Source organism: Natrix helvetica (genome assembly GCF_964273705.1).
Source record: "Natrix helvetica genome assembly, chromosome: 1".
NCBI lineage: Eukaryota > Metazoa > Chordata > Lepidosauria > Squamata > Natricidae > Natrix > Natrix helvetica.
The window spans coordinates 123,167,962-123,191,136 of record NC_138548.1 but is presented as its reverse complement, the minus strand read 5'-3'; the positions used below and the strand labels follow the sequence as shown (position 1 = coordinate 123,191,136).

General features: G+C 38.3%; 1 protein-coding gene and 1 long non-coding RNA gene across 2 annotated transcripts in view; both read left to right on the top strand.

Annotated features, from left to right (window-relative positions):
* Positions 1-23,175, top strand: part of LOC309384881 — a 435,034-nt gene that overhangs the window by 33,631 nt on the left and 378,228 nt on the right. The window lies entirely within an intron of this gene.
* Positions 11,396-22,183, top strand: LOC309384111 (uncharacterized protein; the record flags this gene model as incomplete). Its single annotated transcript, XM_081937300.1, has 4 exons — positions 11,396-12,325; positions 19,585-19,759; positions 20,862-20,989; positions 21,245-22,183. The coding sequence occupies 4 exons, from the start codon at positions 11,396-11,398 to the stop codon at positions 22,181-22,183; spliced, it is 2,172 nt and encodes a 723-aa protein (XP_081793426.1).

The window sequence follows — 23,175 nt, the reverse complement described above, 5'->3', positions numbered from 1 at the left end:
TCATCTGCACCAGCTCCTGCATACCATTCAATCAGAGCTAGGTTCTGAAACACTAGAAAATTTAGTTAAAAGTCATCCAAATCCACCCTAAAATGCAAGAAATAAACAGAAATAAGTACTGTTGTAATACTATATTTTCTTGGGTATTTGCTGTCCATTTTATTATATTGTCAATAAAGTATATACTGTACATATGTATATGTATGTGTGTATATATGTATGTGTACACACACACACACACACACACACACACACAGAGTTTCATTCAAAAATATAATTTAAAAATACAGAATAATTTCTTTCAGCCACTTGAAGGCCTTGATGTGTGGCCTTATTGTAACTTTTCTTAAACTGCTGGTCACTCTGTATAAAAGTTACATAGCATGTTGGGAGTGATGAGGAAAGAGCAGGAAATGTAAGTGAATGCCAGGCTTCTGGAGAAAAAAAACAATTCATTGGAGAGTGAAAAAGGGAATTTGTTGCATCAACACAATCTTACCAAGAGTAAGGACAAGGGAATCTTCACTTTAAAAATGATCTAGGAACTCTGGGAAAAAGTGAGTTGAGAAATTGAGAGATTCAACTTCTAGATTCCTGCATTCTTCTCTGCTTAGCTAACCCTTTGTAAGCAACAACAAAGGATAAAATTACAACATAGAATGTCAATAATGGAAAAGATTCAAAACAGAAGTGGGGGGAAAAAACCAGAGATCCCTGAACATGGTGAATTGGGAAGAAATAATAAAATAAAAAAAACCAAGGCTGATTATTTCACTCCTGCAGTTTCACATTGATGGCAAAGCACTTTCCGTGTACTTATCCCTCCCATATTTCAACAATATAAAAAGATTGTTTCTACAAAGTGTAAACACGGTGTTTTGTTTCATTCCTTTGCTTCAAACTTCATGATTATGTTCAACCACCAAGTATTCAGCTATACATGCAAACTCCCATATCTAGAAGTCAGGGTTTCTTTCAAGTTAGGCTTCTTCCATGTATGCAGGATTGCAATTATAATGATTTGCATATCTAGTTTTAGTATTTAAAAAGTTAGTGTGCAAACTTTTTGTTTTACACCAGTAAGCTGGGTGCTATCCAGGTTAATTTTAATAGAAAAGAAGTTACTGGAATCAGCATGTTAAAATGGGCTAAATTAATTCAATTATATATCAGGAGACAGCATTTTAATAGTAGTTCTAGAAGAGCAGATATTCTGCTTTGTTGTAGGTGGGACCCTTAAAAAATCAACTTTTGATAGTTGAAGAATTCTGAAAAGTGTGATCACCCCCCTCCCTCAAGTTTGTATCTCTTGTACTTATTTTGTCATTTAACTGTATTGCATATTTTTAGCTAGCATATTTCCTGAGATTTGAGGTAGTGAATGCTCAAATCATTTTGCTATTCACGAATACAAAAGTAGAGAGAAGAGTTTTAAACTCTACTGTAGGGGACCCAGATTGTTGGGGGCAATAAGCTGACTCTGTAAACCGTTTAGAGAGGGCTGTAAAAGCACTGTGAAGCGGTATATAGGGTAAGTCTAAGTGCTATTGCTATTGCTATTCACACTGTAGGAAGTTATCACCCAGCCCTATCCCAGAAAAATGAAATATCCTAGGAAATATTAAAAAGGCAGAATATTATATTTTCCTGGATGTGAAAAAGGGAGAAACACATTTTAAACACAAAGTAAATTCCTGCAGCTTCCTGCCCATCCCCACTTTGTCAATGCGCCATTAAGAAGGCCAAGTTAGTCCACTTTACATAATAAAGAGTTCTCCCCATTAGCTCCAGTGGGATGGGATTAAGGCAGGATAATATTGCCTTTTACTCAACTGACCACATGGCATCTGAGAACTCAACCAAACCTGGATTCAAAACTCAGCCTAGAGGGTTGCCCTTGCACGGGCCCATGGGAGTCTGGCAACCAATCAGAATACATTTCTTACACAGGAACAGGAAACAGATAGGTGGGGCCGAACAGATTATAAAAAGCCCTGCAAGCCCTTCTTCACTCTCTGCTCTTCTCTTCTCTTCCCTTTTCTTCTCCACCAACATTGAAGCATGTGATCACTTTTTCTGTTTAGGACTCAGGCCATGTGGTCCTGTCCACCATTAAAACCATCTTTCCAAGCAGCCTCCATGTCTCCAGTGTCTTTTTCCTCACTTGGAGTTGAACCCAGAAGGACATTTCTTCCAACAATACTGTCATTTTATAATTCTATCAACATTAGCAGCTTTAAAAGCAAGTTATGAAAACTGTGGTTTTGAACCATGCAAAACCTGATTTCCTGTTTTCAAGAATAAAAATAATTAATTGGAGCTAGATATTCATTCTTCTGTACTGATTTGCTCTAAGTAACTTTGGGACAACTGATATATACAGTTCATTATAGGACTTAGAAGGGAACAAATTTTTGTGGAGATTGTAAATTTGCAGTTAAATGTTTGTAAATTAATGAATTGAAAAGGAAACTGAACCGGTGATTATTACATATATCTTTGGCCAGAGTATTAATCATCTGTGGAGATTTCATCTCTAAATAAGATTACAGAGCTGGCAAATTAGATGGTGCTAGTTAAGAATGTTAAGAAGGAATGTGGAATATTTTTTTGTAGCCAGGATAGTTATAGTTATGGTCTTTCTTTGCTAATAAGAAAGGATGATGTTCAGACAAGTTGCTGTTTCTAACTAGCAACTTGTTCAATTGCTTGCGGCAGCCCTTTAGGACTTCATTAAGATGACAGCTTAAAAACACATGTTTACTCCAGAGAAGGCAAACAGATGAACATATAATTTTCTACAGACGATATCACTGATAGAAAATAATGTTTGATTTTTTTTGCTTATGCAGTCTTATTAATTTTAATTGCAACATAGAAAACTCTGTGGCATACTTCTAAATTATTCCCTGTGAACTTTATCTTTTTCCTGTAGCAAAATAGTCCTAAGGGTATTCTCCACACTTAGAAAAGAAATTATGTAAAATGTGTTTAAAGAGCTTGGATGAATGCTGTAAACTTTGCACTAATGACATCTGCATTCATTAGCCTAAAGGTATATCTTTATACAAAAGTAAATCACTATCATCCAGATACATTGACTTGCTAAACAGACATCCGCCGTTCCTTTTTAAATTATATAATTAAATGTCATTAGTTTCATTTGGACTCTTTTATAAAATTGCTTGTTAATATATAATGAGAAAAAAGCAATAATCAAACTTAGTAATGAATGTTAAGGTAAAAGGGAAAACAAAAAACTTGAAAATAGCAAAGAAACAATAAAGGGAATTATTTTGAAATAATTATTAAATTATTATATATTATAAAATTCTTTAATAATAACAATTTGGTAATAGCTATAATACCAAATTGAGTCTTGGAATCATATTGATCAGACAACCCATAATATTGTTATAAAAATATGTAAAATTCGTAGACGTGTGTCCATCCAGGATTTTAGGCCAGGTACAGTGTGGGCTTTCTACTGGAGTAAAACAACTTTCTTAGTTGCTGCTTATGACTATATATCCAAGGTTCTTCATCTTTTCATTAATTCCAATTTTTCAAAATCTAATTTAATAAGACATTCACTGGTTTGATTTTTATGTCATTTTCCTATCCAATTTGCTACCTTATTAAGCCAACACAAAAGAGGACCGCAACATATGAATCATAGTCCCTTCACATCTATTGATCTCCAGCATACAAAAATTGAAACACAACCATTGCTGTACATCTTTCAGGGAGTTCAATAAGATCAGGAAACAAATCTTTTGTTGACAAATCTATCTTCTTATAAGGATTCATGGAAAACTAGATAGGAGCAGAGAAGGGATTGGATGGGATTAGTGCAAATAGATGAGTGTCTTAAGAAACAAAATTTGCAATTTATTACAGTACAGGTAAGTCCTCGACTTACCACAAATGAACCCAGAATTTATGTTGTTAGGTAAGAAATTTGTTATGTGGGTTCTGCCCATTTTATGACTTTTCTTGCCACATTTATTAAGTAAATCACTGCAGTTGTTAAATTAGTAACATGGTTGTTAAATGAATTGGCTTCCCCAGATTTTGCTTATCAGAAGATCACAAAAGATGACCACATAACCCCAGGATGTTACAATCATCATAAATATGAACCAATTGTCAAGCATCTGAATGTAAATCACATGACCATGGGGATGCTGCAGGGGTTATAAGTGCATTATGTACCCAGTTGCTGAGTTGCTGAGTGGAACCGGATGTTACAGAGGATACCGTTTTCTCTTCTTCCCAGGAACATCTAAACCAACCTCTTCACATAATGTATTTGCCTGACAGTTCCTGACAGTTGGAGATAATGGTGCAGAAATGAAGTACAGGAATAATGGGGTGGGTGAACGCTTATAGAAGAAAGTTGACATAAAGAATATCCTACCATTTTCTCCTCAAGGGATTTTTTGAATAGTAGAGAATATTGCATCAGACCAATTTAGAGAAAGGAAATATCTCTAAATATATGCACCACTATGAGAAGCAAGCAAACCAATACAATAGCAACAGACAATCCATGTCATTGAGAGTGAATGAACAGACTGATACTGATCATGCTCTGAATTATTTTAAGAATAGTAGAAGAGCCCTGCTTTATCAAGCCAAAATCCAGGATTTTGCTTCATGGGTGGCTACTAGCTATCAGTAGGAAGGCCCCCAGCATGAAAGGCCTTTTCTCATTTCCAACTGCTACCAATATGCCTCTTTCGGTGGTGTTGATACTAGTTATTTAAATATTTTAATTAATCCCAACCATTTTCCTTTTAAAAGGGAATAGACACTTGATTTTAAAAAAACCCAATACACTACTATTTATAATCCCCCCCCTCCCAATGTGGCTGCTTATAATGTTTTGTGAGTAAGTGGCTGATGGATTGTGATGAAGCACAAAATGAATTAGCTTATCCAAGAGGAATTTATAACTGACTTGAGGAGTGTCAAATTTAGGCCTAGAATGAAATATCAAATAAAGGAAGTAGGAAATAGTCTCAGGGGTCATATGTCATTTTGGCAAAAACTCAAAGCCAGACTAAGTACTGTATCAATAGTGCCTATTTGCATGAGCATAGGTGACCTTAGACCACACATTAGCTAAAAGCAGTCAATGCCTTAGCCCAGGTCTAGCCTGCTTGTTTACAAAAGCCCTTTCATGAGCTCATCTTCTCTGAAAAGGAACACAAAATTGTTAGAATATTCATGACTGGGAGAGACATGATAACAAGGTTAGCCAAAGAATAGGCATAGCAACAAAGTGGGTCAGTAGGGAGCTGAAACAGCTAGGGGCCAGGCTAGGGCGTGGTTTAGCCTGCAATCTTCTGAGTCTGTGCAAAGAATTGAAACAGAAACTTAAGACTCTGTCTGCTCTGAACTTTGAAATGAAACTAACTGTTCTCTCCTGCTTGTGTTCTGCTTGTAACTTCTACCACGTTGAAAGGATCTACTATTGGTATTGTACATTTATTCATCTGTTATTATGTATATAAAGAAGTTAATGAAATCACCGGCAGTCAGGCAGTCAGTTGGTAAAAATTATAGTTATTCATTCAATAAATATAACAACATGCCTGTCGCACTATACTACATGTTAAGTAAAAGATACACATATGCATAAATAAAGTACAAATATATGTATGAAGCCCTTTCCGGAATTATATTTTAAGACACAGTTAGGATTATCAGTCATGTAAACCCTTTGTGTAAACTGAAATATGTTTGTACTTTGGCTTCAAATCTTCCCTGGAGGAAAGATTAGAAAACCATGGATGGGCTTCTGTCTCTTTCAATCTCTTTGAAACAGAGAATTTTAAAACAGGAAGATTCCTACAAGCTTCTGAATGTCAATATTCCATGCTGTAACAAGTGAACCATCATTAAATAATCCAAATTCTTGATCTTCTCCAGATAAAGATAATTCTTCCTCTGAAGTGAGATTTTTCTGTCCAATATTTTAGCCTAGGCTAGAATATTGATGACAAAAGATAATAGATGGCAAAAGAAAAGCTTAACAGCTTAGACTGGTGAATTCTCAGGAACTCAACAGAAAACCCACCCACTTTTTTCTTGTGTTAACTGATCAGTTTTTCAGTGGAGAGTAGAAAACAAAGGAGAAATGGAGTAAAGGAAATCACCATGGAGAAATACTGCTCTTCAGCAGGTTCAGGGAGAGAAGATATAACCTTCCAGCTTTCCCAGTGACCTTTCTTGAAATTCCCAGTTTCCTTGAAGAGTTCTATCTTACAGTGGTGTCTTTGCTCTTACAATTGGTCAGTTCTCTGTTTGTTTAAAAAGAATCAGTACCAAATTTCTTTGATTGATAATCAAACATCATCTACCAATCATGTCTAAAAATACATTTCTTTCTAAAATTAAAGTCCATGTGTCAAAGCATGATATTATTATTGGAACATGACCAGAAATTATGGTTAAGTCAATACACTACTGTTCAAATAAATCAGTCCTGGATCAAGCCCTCAAGAAAATAATCTAAACATAAACACTATTAATAAAAACATGTATTCTTGTTTGGCTAAATTTGTATTGTCTCCAATACAAATCGATATAAATTGTCATACAGATGTATTATATATGTTGACAGATAAATAATTCTGACAGTGTCTTCTAAGAAAGATTGTGCATTGTATTGGGTATTGATTTGGATAATTTGGTGGGATAGTGCCAGATGCAAATGACTTTTTTATGCCCATGTAACAATATTTTTACTGGGGCAAAATTTCAAGAGAAAGTGAATCTCTTTAATTAACTTGATAAAAGTAGAAGTCCTTTGGGAAATGATTGTTTTTAATGGCTTCCTGTGAGCAATGCAATACTTGCATTAGATGTCTGGGACTCTGAGGTAGACAAATAAATACCTCCAATTTGTCAGTCTGAATAATTGAAGCACAAGGGATGAGACGATCATCTTCTGAGCATCCTATTTGACCATTTTCTCTGAGCATCCTAAGTGGTACCTGACTAATCCACAATAAAGCAAGAAGTTTCCTACCATAATTTTCAGGCAGGTAGGATATAATTTTAGAGAAAGTGAGGCCTGGCATTACAAAACCAGAATTTGGGAAATCTAAATTCTGAGGCAATATAGAAATGACGCAATAAGAAGATTCTTCTTGATGAAAGCCAAGAAAAGAGATAAATAGAGATGCTGAGATGCCAAGCTAGTCTTTAATGATAATCAAACATCTCCTGAATAAAACTGTTGCTAAGAAGGGTAAGAAGCAGATATATAAGCAATTTCTAAAAAGCCACAGTGCTCTTTTCTTCCAAAAGTAGTGTGATAGACATGTTTTGGTGTTTCATATGCTTGACATTACAGCATTCACACAGTCCTTGCTTCCTTTGTTCCATGCAAAACTACTACTCCAGTGTTTTGCTTTGCTTTAACAGAGTATTTGCTTTAGCAGAAGTGCCAGCTTGGATGTAGTACTTAGAATATCGGAATGATTATAATGATCCAGGTCATAACAGAAAAAAAATATCCAATGGTCTGTTCCATTCTTGTAGGTCTCACAAAGACAATAATAAGATTCTCCAAAATAAGGTTAGTTCAGAAAAGGAAGCAATGTCAGGAAGAAATTAATGGGAGCTGTGACACCAGCACATCTGGAAGGCAACCAGTATAAGAAGGATGATAAGAGAGTTCTCTCTTGCTCTGTCCCTTCCCAAACACTGATTCACAACACAGGATCCTTCTAGCTGAGGAAATGAAAGGAGAAGGCAAAAACGTCACTCACAGTTATTTAGTTAGAAGCCCATTGCCATGATTCATCTCATATGTTATGGGAAAAAGGGACAACCTAGCCTGTATATTCCCAATCAATTGTGTCTAATGTAGAAAGCTTTTGAATCTACCTCCTCAATCTCAAATTCTCTGGCCATAATACTCCAGATAAAAAGTTCTTTTTGGTATCACATTCTGTCACTGGGATTGCTATTGCATTTCCTCCCGTTCTTTCCTTTAACTAGTTCAGAACTAGTGGGTGGAAATCCAATACATTTTACTGCCTTCTTTGAAAAACAGATGTTATCCTTGATAGTTTGAAGCGGTACTTTTGGATTTATTAAATAAATAAATATATATTTATATATATACAAGTGACCAAGGATTCTTTGGCTTTAGCTTTCTTTAAACAGAAAAGATATCTTGCATGCTCCCAAAAATGCTACTTGGACAGCCCTAGAAAGTTCTGCAAAGGAGAGAGACTCCTGATGCTGTGAGCCCCAAGGCAATTTTGCTCCTAAAAGAAGAGAAAGTCAAGAATCTCACTGCCCTCCATTCAGTTTTAAAAAGTAAGTCCATCCTTACCCCAGCTTCCAGCCGCCCCAAAGAATTTGCAACCCTACTGATAAATTCTGCTTATGTTTTTCAAAGGCAAAAGAAAAGCACAAAATCCAGGACATTGCAGAAAAGACTTGTAAGGTAAGTCAAGTTAAGTTAAGCCAAGGGCAAATTAATTATTTAGCAGCTATATACGTTAGCAGGATTTCTGAGCTTATAGAATATCTATGCATTGTAGGAAATTCTGAATATGACTGGATAATATTTTAATGAAATGTGCTTTTTTCAAAATTCTATTTTCCAAAAAATAGTTATGAATATTTCTCAATTAATTCAGATTATTATTATTATTTTGCTGACCTGCATGCATGGCCCTATTTGAGGAATAGACAGAATAAAAGAATTAAGTGCACGGAGCAGAAGCCTCACTGGGATAACATGGCATATCTTAACTGAGAATAGTCCACCTGGGCAGTGCCATAAACTATTCATATACTAATAGAATTCAGGATTAATTGGAAAATCTACTTTAAAACAGCTGCATTGGTGAACGATTTTCACTAAGTCATGTTATATCAATCTGCATCAAAGTAATCTATTTCATGACTCTAAAACATATTACTGTATTTTTTGGCATATAAGATGCTCCGAAGTATAAGATACACATAGTTTTGGGGGAGGAAAACAAGGGGGAGGGAAATCTGCCTCTGCCTCCCAGCAATTTGCCTCCTTGCAGCAAACAGCAAACAGTACAGACGATATACACTATTTGTAGTGTTACATTTCAGACTATACTTGTACAGATGCTGTTAAAACTGACATGGCTTTCTGGAAGTATACGTTATTCTCTGCTATTTAAAAGAAGATGCAATAGCACTGGGCCTCTTCAGATCAAACATTTATTTATTCTTCATTTTGTTGTCTAGAACAATAATAAAGCAGTCTTTAAAAAATAAGTCTAATAATGCGAGAAAAGTATCCCAGATATTATTTTCTACATATAAAAAAAAATGGCCAAGGAGACTATGATCAACAAAAAGCATCTATTTTACTTCACTTGTGCAAGTGGATTCCCAAACAAATGAGAATAACTACAAGGTACATTGGCATGCCTTAAATACACAAATTGACGTATCAAATACGTCATAACTTGGATGCAAAAAATACAGTTGCGTGCACAAAGTACAATGTAAAAATACAGTCGCGTGTATCATAACACTGTTTGGTGGCATACGAAAAATGGAATTTCCCCAAATGTTTCCAGAAACCCAGGTAATTTCCAGTCAACATCATTTGACCTTTCAGAAAGCTCCAAAAGCCCCCGCTTTCCCAGAACTGAATAATAAGATCATTGCCCGCTTCCTGCAAAACATGCCCTGTTACTCCCTGTTACAAAGGGAGGAATCAGGCTATTTCTGATCAGATCATTGTAACTTTCTAATTGTGCTCCAAGCTGTGATTTTCCAGAGTAGCTTGCTGGTTAGTCAGATATTCAAGATGGAGTCTATCAGGTTCCTCAAATAACCTCAACCAATTTACTCAAATAACTCAGATTTCATCCCTCTTCTCACCAATAATTGGAACATTCTATAGGCATTTATAGTTATTGACTTACCTCCTTGCAGCAAACAACAAATGTGTCCAAATAGGATTCGAAATAATCTTTATTCTGACCCCATTTGTGTATCCAATTGTTTCTATACTGCAGAAAATATACACAAAAAAGTTGGCTGTGGTCTTGAAATCAAATAAGAAACAGAATTAAAAAGGACAACCTCCAGAGTATATTTCCATCTGGGTGACCTTCAGACAAACAATAACTACCATTATCTGTTGATAATACGAATGAGCATATTTTCAATCCAGCAGCTACCCTTCAGATGCATTAGGACATCTTGAGGACCATGAGCATGCACTGAGGTGTGCATGCACCATATTCACAGAGCATCTCATAATGATGGAAAGGACTGGTCTGGTCTCAATCTGGTTTCAAAAAAAAGGGGGGGAAAGTTCATGGGCTGCCATAAAGAGAGAGGTGGCAACTCTTCTTCCCAGCAACTGAGTTCTTTGAAATAGTTTTTCAAGGAGGGAAGAGAAAATGACACCTTTCCCTCATACTCCCAATGATTTTATTTCAGATCCCTTTTTCCAAATGTCATTTCACAGGAGGGATCCAATGACCAGTTCTCGGTCAATCAGTTCATCATACTGATAGCTGGCCAGCAGGAAGAGTGGGCCGTGCACTTTCCTACTGACCACCTGTCCAGAGTAACAAGCTGCTTGTAAGGCAACTGGTTGCTGGTTCTCATTGGTAACAGCAGAGTAAAACTACACTTAATTCCTGACCATACCAGTAAGAACCATGGGCAGGGCTCATTGGTATACTTTGCTTTGCTCTGTCTTTTTTCTGCAGTCAGACATTGCATATATGCATTTACATGTAACGTAGAGATAACTTCAAGCAATTTGATTCTCACTGGCTCAAGGTTGACTCAGCCTTCTATCCTTCCTAGGTGGGTAAAATAAGGACCCAGATTGTTGGTGGCAAGATGCGGTATATAAAGGCTATTGCTATTGCTATGTAGGCTATAGGTTTTCTGTCTGATCACAAGGCCTGAGAATGCTGATAATTGTATTTATAGAAGGTTCCAGACTGGAAAAATCTAGTCTAGACTGTACAAAATAACATTCTATATTTGCTTTCATTGAAGGACATTTCACTTCCATAACAAGGAAGCTAATTATTGCAAATGCTTAATTTTTAATTGTTCTTTTAAAATTTTAAATACTTCTGCCATTTTTACCAAATGAAGAACTGCTTTCTTTTCTTGATACAGTAGCATAGAATGAGTAAAATTGTGATGCTTCTGAGGATGCCATCAACCGAAGGTACTGAAGGGGGACTCAGATGAAAAACTACTGGCATTTCTGCCCAGCATCACAAAAGCTTCTTGGGCTATTTTTATTTTCTTGAGCCTAGAATATTTTTTTTCCTTTTCCTGGGTTGGTTTTTTTTATTTCACCTCCAAATCCCATCTCATCACCTTTTCCTCTCCCTCTGCGAAGATGGCTGGAGAAAACCACACACAGGTGATAGAGTTCATTTTCTTGGGGTTCACAGATAATCCACACCTAGAAATTGTGCTCTTTGTGGTGTTCCTGACCATTTACTTGGCAAACGTGATAGGAAATGTGGGCATGGTTCTCCTGATTCTGCTTGATGAACAGCTCCACAGCCCCATGTATTTTTTCCTTTGCCACCTTTCTTTGGTGGACCTTGGTTATTCAACAGCCATTGCCCCACGTATGCTGGCTGACTTCTTGAGACGGCATAAAGTCATCTCCTTCTCCAGCTGTGCCACACAGTTTGCCTTTTTTGTGGGCTTTGTGGATGCTGAGTGTTATGTCTTGGCAGCCATGGCTTATGACCGCTATGTGGCCATTTGTCGTCCTCTCCATTACAGCACAATCATGTCAAAACAAGTCTGTTTGGTGTTGGTGGTTGGTTCCTACGTAGCAGGCCTTATAAGCTTGGCATCCCACACTAGTCTGACTTTCAGCTTAGATTACTGTGGTTCTAATGTCATCAATCATTTCTTCTGTGAGATTCCTCCACTCCTGGCGTTGTCTTGTTCTGACACTTATGTCAGTGAGATCCTCCTCTTCAGCCTTTGTGGATTCATCGAATTCAGCACCCTCATCATCATCCTAATTTCTTACGTCTTCATCTTTGCTGCCATCTTGAGAATCCGCTCTGCTGAAGGCAGGCTCAAAGCCTTCTCTACCTGTGCTTCTCACCTCACTGGGGTCACACTCTTTTATGGGACAGTGATGTTTATGTATTTGCGGCCACCATCCAGCTACTCATTAGATCAGGATAAGTGGGCCTCTGTGTTCTACACCATTATTATCCCTATGCTGAACCCCTTGATTTATAGCCTAAGAAACAGAGATGTGAAGGAAGCATTTAGAAGAGTTATCAGCAAGAAAGTTTTATCCCATAAATAACCATCTCTCAGCTATAAGATGCTAAATTAAAAATGTCACAGTGCTTGTATGTAAGGTTCTACGTATGTAGGAATTTACAGTTTTATAGTTGAAAAGCAAACGATAAGGGGTTTTTTTTCACCATGATAATCAAGCATTTGATGTAAGAAAACCTGGCTTCATAATGTGGTTTCTAAGAGTAACTTTAGACTGAAAACAATAAACCTATCTCCTGTTATTTTTGCTGTTAAATATATGTATATTTTACTCCAGTCAAAACGACAACCTCCAAATAAAAATAGCAACTTTTCCAAATGCTTTACCTTTGAAAAAGAATAAATTTATTCCTCTTTCAGTTTAATTTTGAACAATTGTTGAACAATTGTTTCAATGCTATTAGATAATAATGATTTACATCAGGGCTGCCAAACTCCCAGCCCTCAAGCCCGATGTGTCATGTGCTGGCCACAACCATGCCTGGTTTAGCAAAGGGGGGAAAAGTCCTGTGACGCCACCATGATAATGTGAGTTTGACACCCTGATTTACATTATCACTTGGCACCCAAATACAATATTAAGGAAAAGTTAGTCGTGCTTACCTCCCACTGAAATTAATATATAGTTAATTACAATTGCAATATAGAAAACTGTACTATGACATTTCCTCTTTGCAGCACATTTATTCCATGAAGAGGTTATTTATTTGTAACAGTCTTTACTTCCATGGATTCAGAAATCCCAAGAAAGGGAATAAAAATTCTGGAAAAAGTTCCAGATCTTGTCAACAAGAAAAGGAAAACTGCCTAATTTTACTCTCCTGTTTTGTTTGGAAATGCAAAGCATCCCAGCCAGCATTTCCCTTACAGAAGGTGATATTCAGGAGCTGGGAGGAAATAGACCCATAATATCTAAAAAAAAAGTAAATGAATAAAGAATAAAACTTAACTTTTCCATGGCTTCAACTTCACCACAGCTGAGTATGAAACAGATCAGATCAGCTTTTTGACCTTGCTTACATTGTAGCAGGGGTGGGTTCCTGCCAGTTCTAACCTCTTCTATAGAAGAGGTTCCACAAATCTACTGTGCCGTTTAGAACCGGTTGCAGTTCCCTCCTCCTGCCCGTCCGCACATCATCAAGATGAAGAGCAAGAAGAGGAATTCTGGGAGTTGAAGTCCACAAGTCTTAAAGCTGTCAAGTTTGAACACCCCTGGGGTTTTTTTTCTAAAGGGTTAGGGGTGCAAGGGTCTTGTAACTTGACAGCTTTAAGACTTGCTTGCTTCAAATGCCAGAGTTTCTGAGCCAACATTTTGGTTGCTAAGCAAGAGCATTGTTAAGTGAGTTTCACCACATTTTACAAGTTGGCCACGCCCTCCCAGTCACATGGCTGGCAAGCCACTCCAACAAAGCAGGCCATACCTACAGAAGAGGTTATAAAAATTTTTGAAACCCACCACTGCATTGGAGGGACACGGGCTTACAGCTGCTTTCAAACTAGGGGAAAATTCCTGCCATGGAAATACCCTTACAGATTACAGATAATCAGCCCTTGAAAACAGGACATTGATAGTAAGTAAATAGACATTACTAATCAATGGTTGATCTATGTTCGCTCTGGTTCTTGCGGCTTTTTCGGGGGTTTCTTTTTAAAAAAAACGCCTCTCCAGGTGATCTTGAAAACCTGTGAGGTTGCTTTGGGAAGGGGACAGATGAGCAGTATCATTCAAGATCATCTGGAGAGGCGTTTTTAAAAGAAACCCCTGAAAAAGCTGCAAGATCTGGAGAGATGGGCAGGCGGTCTTTTTTGGGGGGGGAATCCCCAGAACCAGGTTTCCCAGCACCCTGAAGAGGTTCATGCAGGGGTCCAGTGGCTGTAAAGTGTGGTATGAGGGGGCAGAAGGCCCCAAACCCAGTGGGGAGCCTAAGCAAAGGAGGATGCAGAGAGCTGGGCAGAGGAAGGGGGAAACTATTGCTACTGCTGGAGCTCCATTTTCCCGCTGGGTTTGGAAACTTCCCCTCATGCCTCTCTTTGCAGCCACTGGAGGAAGAGGTCCATGTAGGACTCTGGCAGCAGCAAAACGTGGCACGAGGGGCAGAAATCACTGAACCCAGAGGGGTAATGCAGCTCCAAAGAGATCCGTGCAGGGCTCTGGTGGCTGCCAAGAGTAGCATGAGGGGCAGAAGTCCCCGAATCCAGTGGGGAGCCTAAGCAAAGGAGGTGGCGGAGAGCTGGGCGGAGGAAGGGGGAAACTACTGCTACTGCTGGAGGTGTGTTGCCCCACTGGGTTCGGGGATTTCCCCTCATGCCACTCTTTGCAGCCACTGGAGCAAGAAGTCTGTGTAGGGCTCTGGCAGCTGCAAAGTGTAGCACGAGGGGCAGAAGTCCCCGAACCTAGTGGGGCAATGTAGCTCCAGCAGTAGTTTCCCCTTTCCTCCACCCAGCTCTCTGCCTCCTTCTTTCCTTAGGCTCCCCACTGGCTCTGAGACTGCAAGCACCCAGGGATGAGAAGGGGGAAATGCTGGCCATTTGCCCCCCTCCCAAAGCAACCTCACAAGTTTTCAAGATCCTCTGGAGAGGCTTTTAAAAAAAGAAACTCCTGAAAAAGCCACAAAATCTGGAGAGATGGGTGGGTGGTCTTTTTTTGTGGGGGAATCCCCAGAACCAGGTTGCCCAGCACCCTGAAGAGGTCTGCACAGGGCCCCAGTGACTGCAAAGTGTACTACGAGGGGCAGAAGTCCCCGAACCCAGCGGGGCAATGCACCTCCAGCCGTAGCAGTAGTTTCCTCCTTCCTCTGCCCAGCTCACTCGCCTTTCACCCAGAGGCTCTGCCAGAGGGGCACCTGACATTTCTCCTCCTGTAGGAAGCTTGGGAGAGACGCACAAATGCCGCAACTCGAGGCTCCCGAGGAGGACGCTGGACACTGTATGTGGTGGTGGCGCCCGCTGCTGCTCCTTCTGCTGCTACCGGTAACACAGGCTTTTTGGAGAGCATTGTTGCAGGCAATGGGGGGAGGCTTTCTCGTACGCCTTCAGAGAAAGAAAGAAGGCATCCAAGAAAGCCTCCCCCACTGCCTCTCAGAGGCAGGGCGATTGGTGAGCCAGCCAATGAGTGAGCAGTGGGCAGGGAAAGCATGGTGTGGACAGGTGGGGGGAGTGAGCCAGCGAATGGTGACAGAATAGGTGGGGCAAGCGAGCGAGCGGCGACCGGATGGGTGATGGGAGCAAGTGAGGGGGGCAGGTGGGAGGGAGCATTCTGGTACTGTCCCACCAGACGAATGGGTTCTAAAACATATGGTAAATTTGATGAACCCTTTCTGGTGTACCGGTGTGAACCGGGAGCAACCCACCCTTGGTTCAACTCCAGGCAAATCTTAACTCCTAACATAAGATGTGTTATCCTGGTGTTCATTTGACTCCCAGAATGAACAGAGATCATGTATTGGGATTGATCCTCATGTCCTATTTGCTATGGCATCAGGACACCCCACTAGCCATTTTTAGAGTACATGTCATGACAAGATGTTCTGCGTCTCATTGTACAATAACATGTTTTAGATTTAGATCTGAACTGGAGGTTTAAAAAGCTTTTGCACACGTGCACACAGAAAGTCTGTTCAGAAATCTGGAAAGTCCATTCAGTTTTTAAAATCTGTTTGGAAATTTGACTCAGTTTAAGGCTGATTCACACCTCTCTAATTACATTTTTCACGGGAACCTCACCAAAGCAGTAAATGATGACAGGGTTGTTTTTGTAGGGAAAATAGGAAGATGAAGGGATATTAGGTATCCCTTTGAGTTATCTGTAAACAATAAAGGTGGGATAAAGATCAAACAAACCAACAATAAATAAAACTGATGTCTGAGGAATAGTGTGACATTTTTAATATATATTTTATAAATATGAAATGTTATGTAATAATCATTGCACAGTTTATGAATATGAAAAGGATGCCATTGCTATAAGATTTACCCTAGTTATTCTGATTTTCCTTTTAGATTATTTTAGATACATTTATAAATCATACATAAATTGTGTGAGTATATGTGTTGATGAATCAAACTGTATCAAAATTAAGGCTCTGTAAGACAACAGACATTCTAAAGGGGACCATCACATTAGAATTTACCAACATCAGAGGAAATGTTACTATACTTTGGAATGTTCAAAGGTCTTACATCAAATGAGTAAGTGTTTAGGGGCGGGGGGGATGGCAACCAATAAGAACACTTAATGCAATTTATAAAGAGGATAGATAAAATTACAAATGGAAAAATATGTGAAACTACAAAGAAATATCCAACAGAGAATGAGTTTAAGGTACAGGTTCTCAAGTCTATTTTCTCATCAATTAAAAAAGGTTATTTTTACTGATTTGTCTGTTTATATCATAATCACAGAATAGCTATGAAGCTATCACCAATTAAAGAGGTCCCTTGGATGGTATCCTTGAGAGACATCTTCTAAATAAATATCCCTCAGCATTTTCCAAACAGCATTTCTAATGTAATTGTGTCCATGTAGAATTTTTTTTCCTGAACTTCATTTGACAAATTAGTTCTGGGTTCAGGAAGCATCACAATTTGATGTTCTGAATGTATACAATTCCAGAATCTACAAGCACAATTGCTGCAACGTATCAGAAGTACCATCAAAAATCAACATTGGATTTTTGTTGAAGAGACTGATCTCCAAATAGATCCAGCTTGATTCTAAACAGGGAAAAAAGAAGGAAAATCAACCTATCTTCACACTTCCTTATATGACTACAGGTTTGTAAGGGGAGTGAATATTAAATATTATGAGTTAACAAATGCAATTTTTAAAAAAGAAGATAGGTATTTTATCAGTCTATGAAATTAAGAGAAAGAAAAAGGATACAATGTATCCGAGGGAGAGTAGACTTATATTGTGGAATAAAGTTGAAATTCACAGGGATAGAAGTGAAATTCTGCATTCAAGTATAAATGAAAGAATTATAATTTATGCCATAATATATGAATTTGTATCATCTAGGTTTCTGTGAGTTTGTAAGAGTATAGATATATAGGGGGATGCGGTGGCTGGCTAAGATGCTGAGCTTGTCGATGAGAAGGTTGGCAGTTCGGCACTTAGAATTCTTATTGCCACAAAATGCAAGTAGAAAAATAGGAAGCACCTTTGATGGGAAGGTAACAGTGTTCCATGCGCCTTCGGCATTTAGTCATGCCGGCCACATGGCCACAGAGACGTCTTCGGACAGTGCTGACTCTTCAGGTTTGAAATGGTGATGAGCACCACCCCCTAGAGTTGGGAACAACTAGCACATATGTGTGAGGGGAACCATTACCTTTCAAGAGTATAGAAATCCACAGGTTGACATCAATTAAATATTTTGCTCCAATAAACAGTACTAAGGGGAAAACCAAAGTTGAGATTTGGGGAAGTTGTACAATCTTCTAACTAATGCAGTCCAAGGAAAAATTATTCTGCTGGGTGACATGAATGGATGTACAGCACTGAATGAAGAGAATAAAGGAAAAGTAGACCATCTCAGACCTAGGAACAAATCAGGATACTTGCCACAAGAAATGGGCACAAAAGAAAAAATATTGTCTTTTGTTCCCCAAAAAAGATAATTGCAAAGAAAGTATTTAAAGTGAGCAAGTAGTGGCTAAGATCAAAAAGATAGAGAAAATGCAGAATTAATTTCATGACATTTAAAGTGGGGGAGGGAAGAAGGCTAAATGAGGACTCCACCTCTAATCATCAATCAAAAGAATATAAAATATAATTATTTTCACGAAGTCATACAATTTTCATACAAAGTCATACAATGATTTTGGGTGAAATAGAAGCAAGTGAAGACTAGAAGGAGTACTTTAGACATTTGTATAGGAAAGATAATAATATCCTATAGAGTGGGACTGACACACTTTATATAAACATTACTGTCTGAGAACTATAGATGGAAAAAAAGAAGTCATAAATGCTGTAAGGATGGTGTAACTAGAAAATATCCCGTGATGGATTTTGGGTTACTTATGGAATGGCTAAGTGACTACTTTATTGTGTATGTAAAGTAAAGACTGCATCTGTTCCTGATAACTGGAGGAACACTATCATTTCCCCCCAATGCAAAGAGCAAAGTTGCATAAGTGAAAGCAAACATACTTGGAAATTAGTCTGTTCGTTGTTCAGGATTCTAACTATATAGGTGCAAAAGATGGCCATGAACAAATTTGGATCATGATCAATTTTGGGAAGAACAGTGCCGTTTTATGTAAGAGAAAGAATGTTTAAAAGGGGGCCAATGAGAAGGAAATTTACGTTAAAAAGTAAGTGTAATGTAGGTTTTAGCTGATTTTAAAAAACCATCAGATACAGTGAATAGACCTTGATTAAGAAATATTTTGAGTCAGTATGGAGTTGAAAAGTGATTGCTCAATAAGAGCCGTTTATGATGGAAGAGAAGAGAAGTATGCATGAGAATTAATGGACTGTTTAGCAAATTGTTCAACACTAAGCAGAGAGTACAGAGTACAGAGCCAGTTTGGTATAGAGGTTGGGGACCAGGCTAGAAACTGGCTGATCATAGCAGGAACCTTTAGTTTATACCACCCTGGAAAAATGATTGTCCAATCTTTCCTTGAAAACATCCAACAATGGAGCATCCACAACTCCTGGCGGCAAGCTGTTCCATTAATTAATCATTCTCATTGTCAGAAAATTCCTCATTTCCAGGTTGGATCTCCTTCTGATGAGCTTCCCCATTGCTTCTTGTACTGTCCTCAAATGCTTTGGAGAGTAAATATATACCTCTTCCCTATGTTAGCCATTCATGTATTGGACGACTGCAGCCTTGTCATCCCTGCCTATTTTCATTAGGCTAAAGATACCTAGTTCCCTTAGCTGTTCATCATAGGATTTAGCTTCCAGTCCCCTTATATTTGTTCTTCTTTGTACACTTTCTAAGGCTTCAGTATCTTTTTTGTATCATGGCATCCTGAACTGCTTGTAGTATTCCAAAGGCAACCTCATCAATGTGGTGTAGAACAATACTATCACTTCTCGTGATCTTGGTACCATCCTTCTGTTGATGCAGCCTAGGACAGTATTGACCTTTTTTTCCAGCCGCAGCACATTGCTGACTTAAGTCACCAGGACACCTAGATACTTTCATAGGCATTACTGTTTAACCAAGAACCGCCTATCCTGTACCTGTGCACGTGGTTTTTCCTAATTGCAGGACCTAACTTTTTCTCACCACTGAATTGCATCTTGTTGAATAGAGCCCAATGTTCAAGTCAGTCAAGATCCTTCTGAATCTTGAGACTATTTTCCGAAATATTAGCAATTCTCCACCTTTTGTGTCATCCCCAAATAGTATGAGTACCCCTTTAATTCCCCTGTCTAGGTCATTTGTGAAGATGTTGAAGAGCACTGGACCCAAGACAGAACCTCGAGGTACCCCACTGCATGCTTCCCTCCAGGTAGATGTAGTTCCATTGAGGGCTACTCATTGAGTCTTGTTTGTCAGCCATCTGCAAATCCATCTAGTGGTGGATTAGTCTATTCCACTTTGTTCTTTCTTACCAAAAAGTAGGCTGTGGTCTACTTTGACAAATTCCTTACTGAAGTTTATTATATCCACAGCATTTTTTCGTCCATTCATTTATTCACTTTATCAAAGAAGGCAATAAGATTTGTCTAGTATGATCTGTTCTCAACAAACCAATGTGGCTTCTACTAATCACTTTATTTCTTGACAAATCCGCTGCTTCCCCCCTCCAAGTAATGATGTTAAACTGATTAGTCTGAGGTTTTCTGGATCCATTTTTATCCTTGTTTGAAGATCGGAACTACATCAGCTCTTTTACAGCTCTTTATGTTCCGTGTTCCAGGAGCTGTGTAAGATTATGTTCAGTGGTATCTCACATCTGCTTCTTAAATATCCATGGATGTAAACCATCTGGTCCAGGATTTTGAACTCATTTAAAACAGATAGGTGTTCCCAAGTGCTGCTTTTGATAGGTTGGACTATTTTTCCTTTTGCATGAAGATAGGTGCAAAGAAAGAGTTCTGCTTTCTCCCTACTGCCCATCACTTTCTTGCTATCTTCTTTCCTTAATGGACTGAAAATTTCCTTGATTCTCTTCTTGTTCTTTACATATTGAAAAAAAACCTTGTTGTTATTTTTGACATTTATTACAAGTCTTAGTTTATTCTGTGCCTTAGCCTTTCTGACTCCTTTCTTGCAGATTCAGGCTAACACCCCTCTTCCCATTTTTATACTTTTCTTTCTGTTCCTCAGTTTGTCAGAGTCTCTCTCTCTCTCTGTCTCTCTCTCTCCCCTCTCCTTTCTATCCCTCCCTCCCTCATTCACTCACTCACTCATTCTGATGTATTGCTTTTGTTTTGCGCCTTTATTATCTCATTTTTCAGAGTTTCCCAACCATCCTAAACAGTTTTTCCCCCTGGAATTTCCATTCACGGAAACCTCTCTATTCTCTCTTTCTTTGTGGAAGTAAATTCTGTTAAAGTCTAAAACACTAATTTGACTATTTAGTTGTCTGTGCTTGCATTAAGATGAATTCTAGTATGACATGTTCATTTACCTCCAAAGTTCCTACCACTGAAGTGTTAAACATCAAGAATCCTGAAAAGAAAAAAAATGTAATAGTTCTTGAGAAGAAAGTAAGTTCTATTAAGCAGAAACAGAAAAAACTGAAGTTTTCTATTTTTCCTTATCCAAATATTAATTGCATTGTTAGGACATAATCAAACATACGTAGGTGTATTTTTCCCCCAACATTTTTGTGTGGGATTTTAAGGAAAATGTTTAATTTTTGCAACTTGCATGTTTAAGTTTCTGAAGTATAGGACTTGGAGAATTTATGCTAATCTGATGAAATAACTGCAGCATTTTTTTTAAACAGTTAATCCTAATATTTCATGGAGAAAGAAAATCATACTACGGTGATGAATTTCATCCTTTTGGGATTCACAGACAACCAAAACCTACAACTGATTCTATTTGTAACATTTCTATTAATATATATAGCCAGCCTCACAGGGAACATCACATTAATGACACTTATTTGTGGCAGCCCTAACCTCCATACACCCATGTATTTTTTCATTGGAAACCTATCCTTCCTGGATCTCTGGTATTCCTCTGTCTATTCCCCAAAGATCCTGGTAAATAGCATCTGTGAAGACAAGAGCATTTCCTTTGGAGGTTGTGCTGCTCAGTTCTTCTTCTCTGCTGGCCTTGCCTACAGTGAATGCTACCTCCTTGCAGCCATGGCCTATGACCGATACATGGCCATTTCAAACCCACTGCTGTATGCCACTCACATGTCCAGAAAGTTATGCACAGGACTGGTGACACTCTCATATGTCAGTGGTTTCATCAACGCTACAATAATAACCATCAAAACCTTCACGTTGAGCTTCTGTAATGGAAATGTAATTGATGACTTCTTCTGTGACCTACCTCCATTAGTCAAACTTTCTTGTAATGTGCCTGAGAGCTACCAATCAGTGCTGTTCTTCATTCTTGTCTCTAATGTAATTATACCCCTGGCACTTATTTTTGCTTCATATGTCCTCATCCTGGCAGCCATCTTGAAGATACATTCCACTGAAGGGAGACTGAAGGCCTTCTCAACCTGTGCCTCTCACTTAACTGCTGTCACTTTGTATTATGGCTCCATCCTCTTCATCTACTCACGCCCAAGTTCCAGCTATGCTTTGAAGAGAGACAAAGTTGTATCTGTCTTCTACACAGTTGTGATCCCTATGATCAATCCTCTCATCTATAGTCTCAGGAATGAGGAGGTAAAGAAAGCTCTGAAAAAGAAAGCAATGAAGTGGAAGATGCCCTAAGTAAATATGAATGAAAACATGCTTGTATTTTATTACCCTGAAAATATTAATATCGTTTAGGCTGCATTTACATATAGATTTATTCTCAGAAAATCTTTTGCAAAATGTTCCTTTTACATTAATTGCCTTTTCTTTTCCTTTTTTTCAGCTTTTAAAAAGCTTTTCTTTTTTTTTATTCCCTTCTCAGAAAATAATAATAAAAAAATTCAAATAAGCTGTTCTCACATTGAACATATTTCTTTCTTATCCTTTAGTTCAGACGTGGATTACTCCCATTTTGGCCTGGATGGGAAAACTGGTAGTAATGGCGGCGGGAAGCTCCACCCATTTGCCTGGATGCTTCTGCACATGTGCAGAAGTGGGAGGAGCGCGTGCGGGAGTGCACCCAAACCAGTAGTAAAAAAAATGGCAACCCACCTTTGCTTTAGGTAGCCTGGATAATCTTAGCATTCAGAGAGGTCTAAGTTATCTAAAGTCTTACTGCATGGTCCAAGTATGGCAAAATAATTGTTTCCACCATCTTCTCACTAAAACCCCAACTATAAGACACTCTGAAGTATAAGATACACCTAGTTTTTGGGGAGGAAAACAAGAGGGAGAGAAATCTGCCTCTGCCTCCCAGCAATTTGCTTACTTGCAGCAAACAGCAAACAGTACAGACGATATACACTGTTTGTGGTGTTACATTTCAGACTATACTTGTACAGATGCTGTTAAAATTGATGTGGCTTTCTGGAAGTATACGTTATTCTCTGCTATTTAAAAGAAGATGCAATAGCACTGGGCCTCTTCAGATCAAACATTTATTTATTCTTCATTTTGTTGTCTAGAACAATAATAAAGCAGTCTTTAAAAAATAAGTCTAATAATGCGAGAAAAATATCCCAGATATTATTTTCTACATATCAAAAAAAAAAAAAATGGCCAAGGAGACTATGATCAACAAATAGCATGTATTTTATTTCACTTGTGCAAGTGGATTCCCAAGCAAA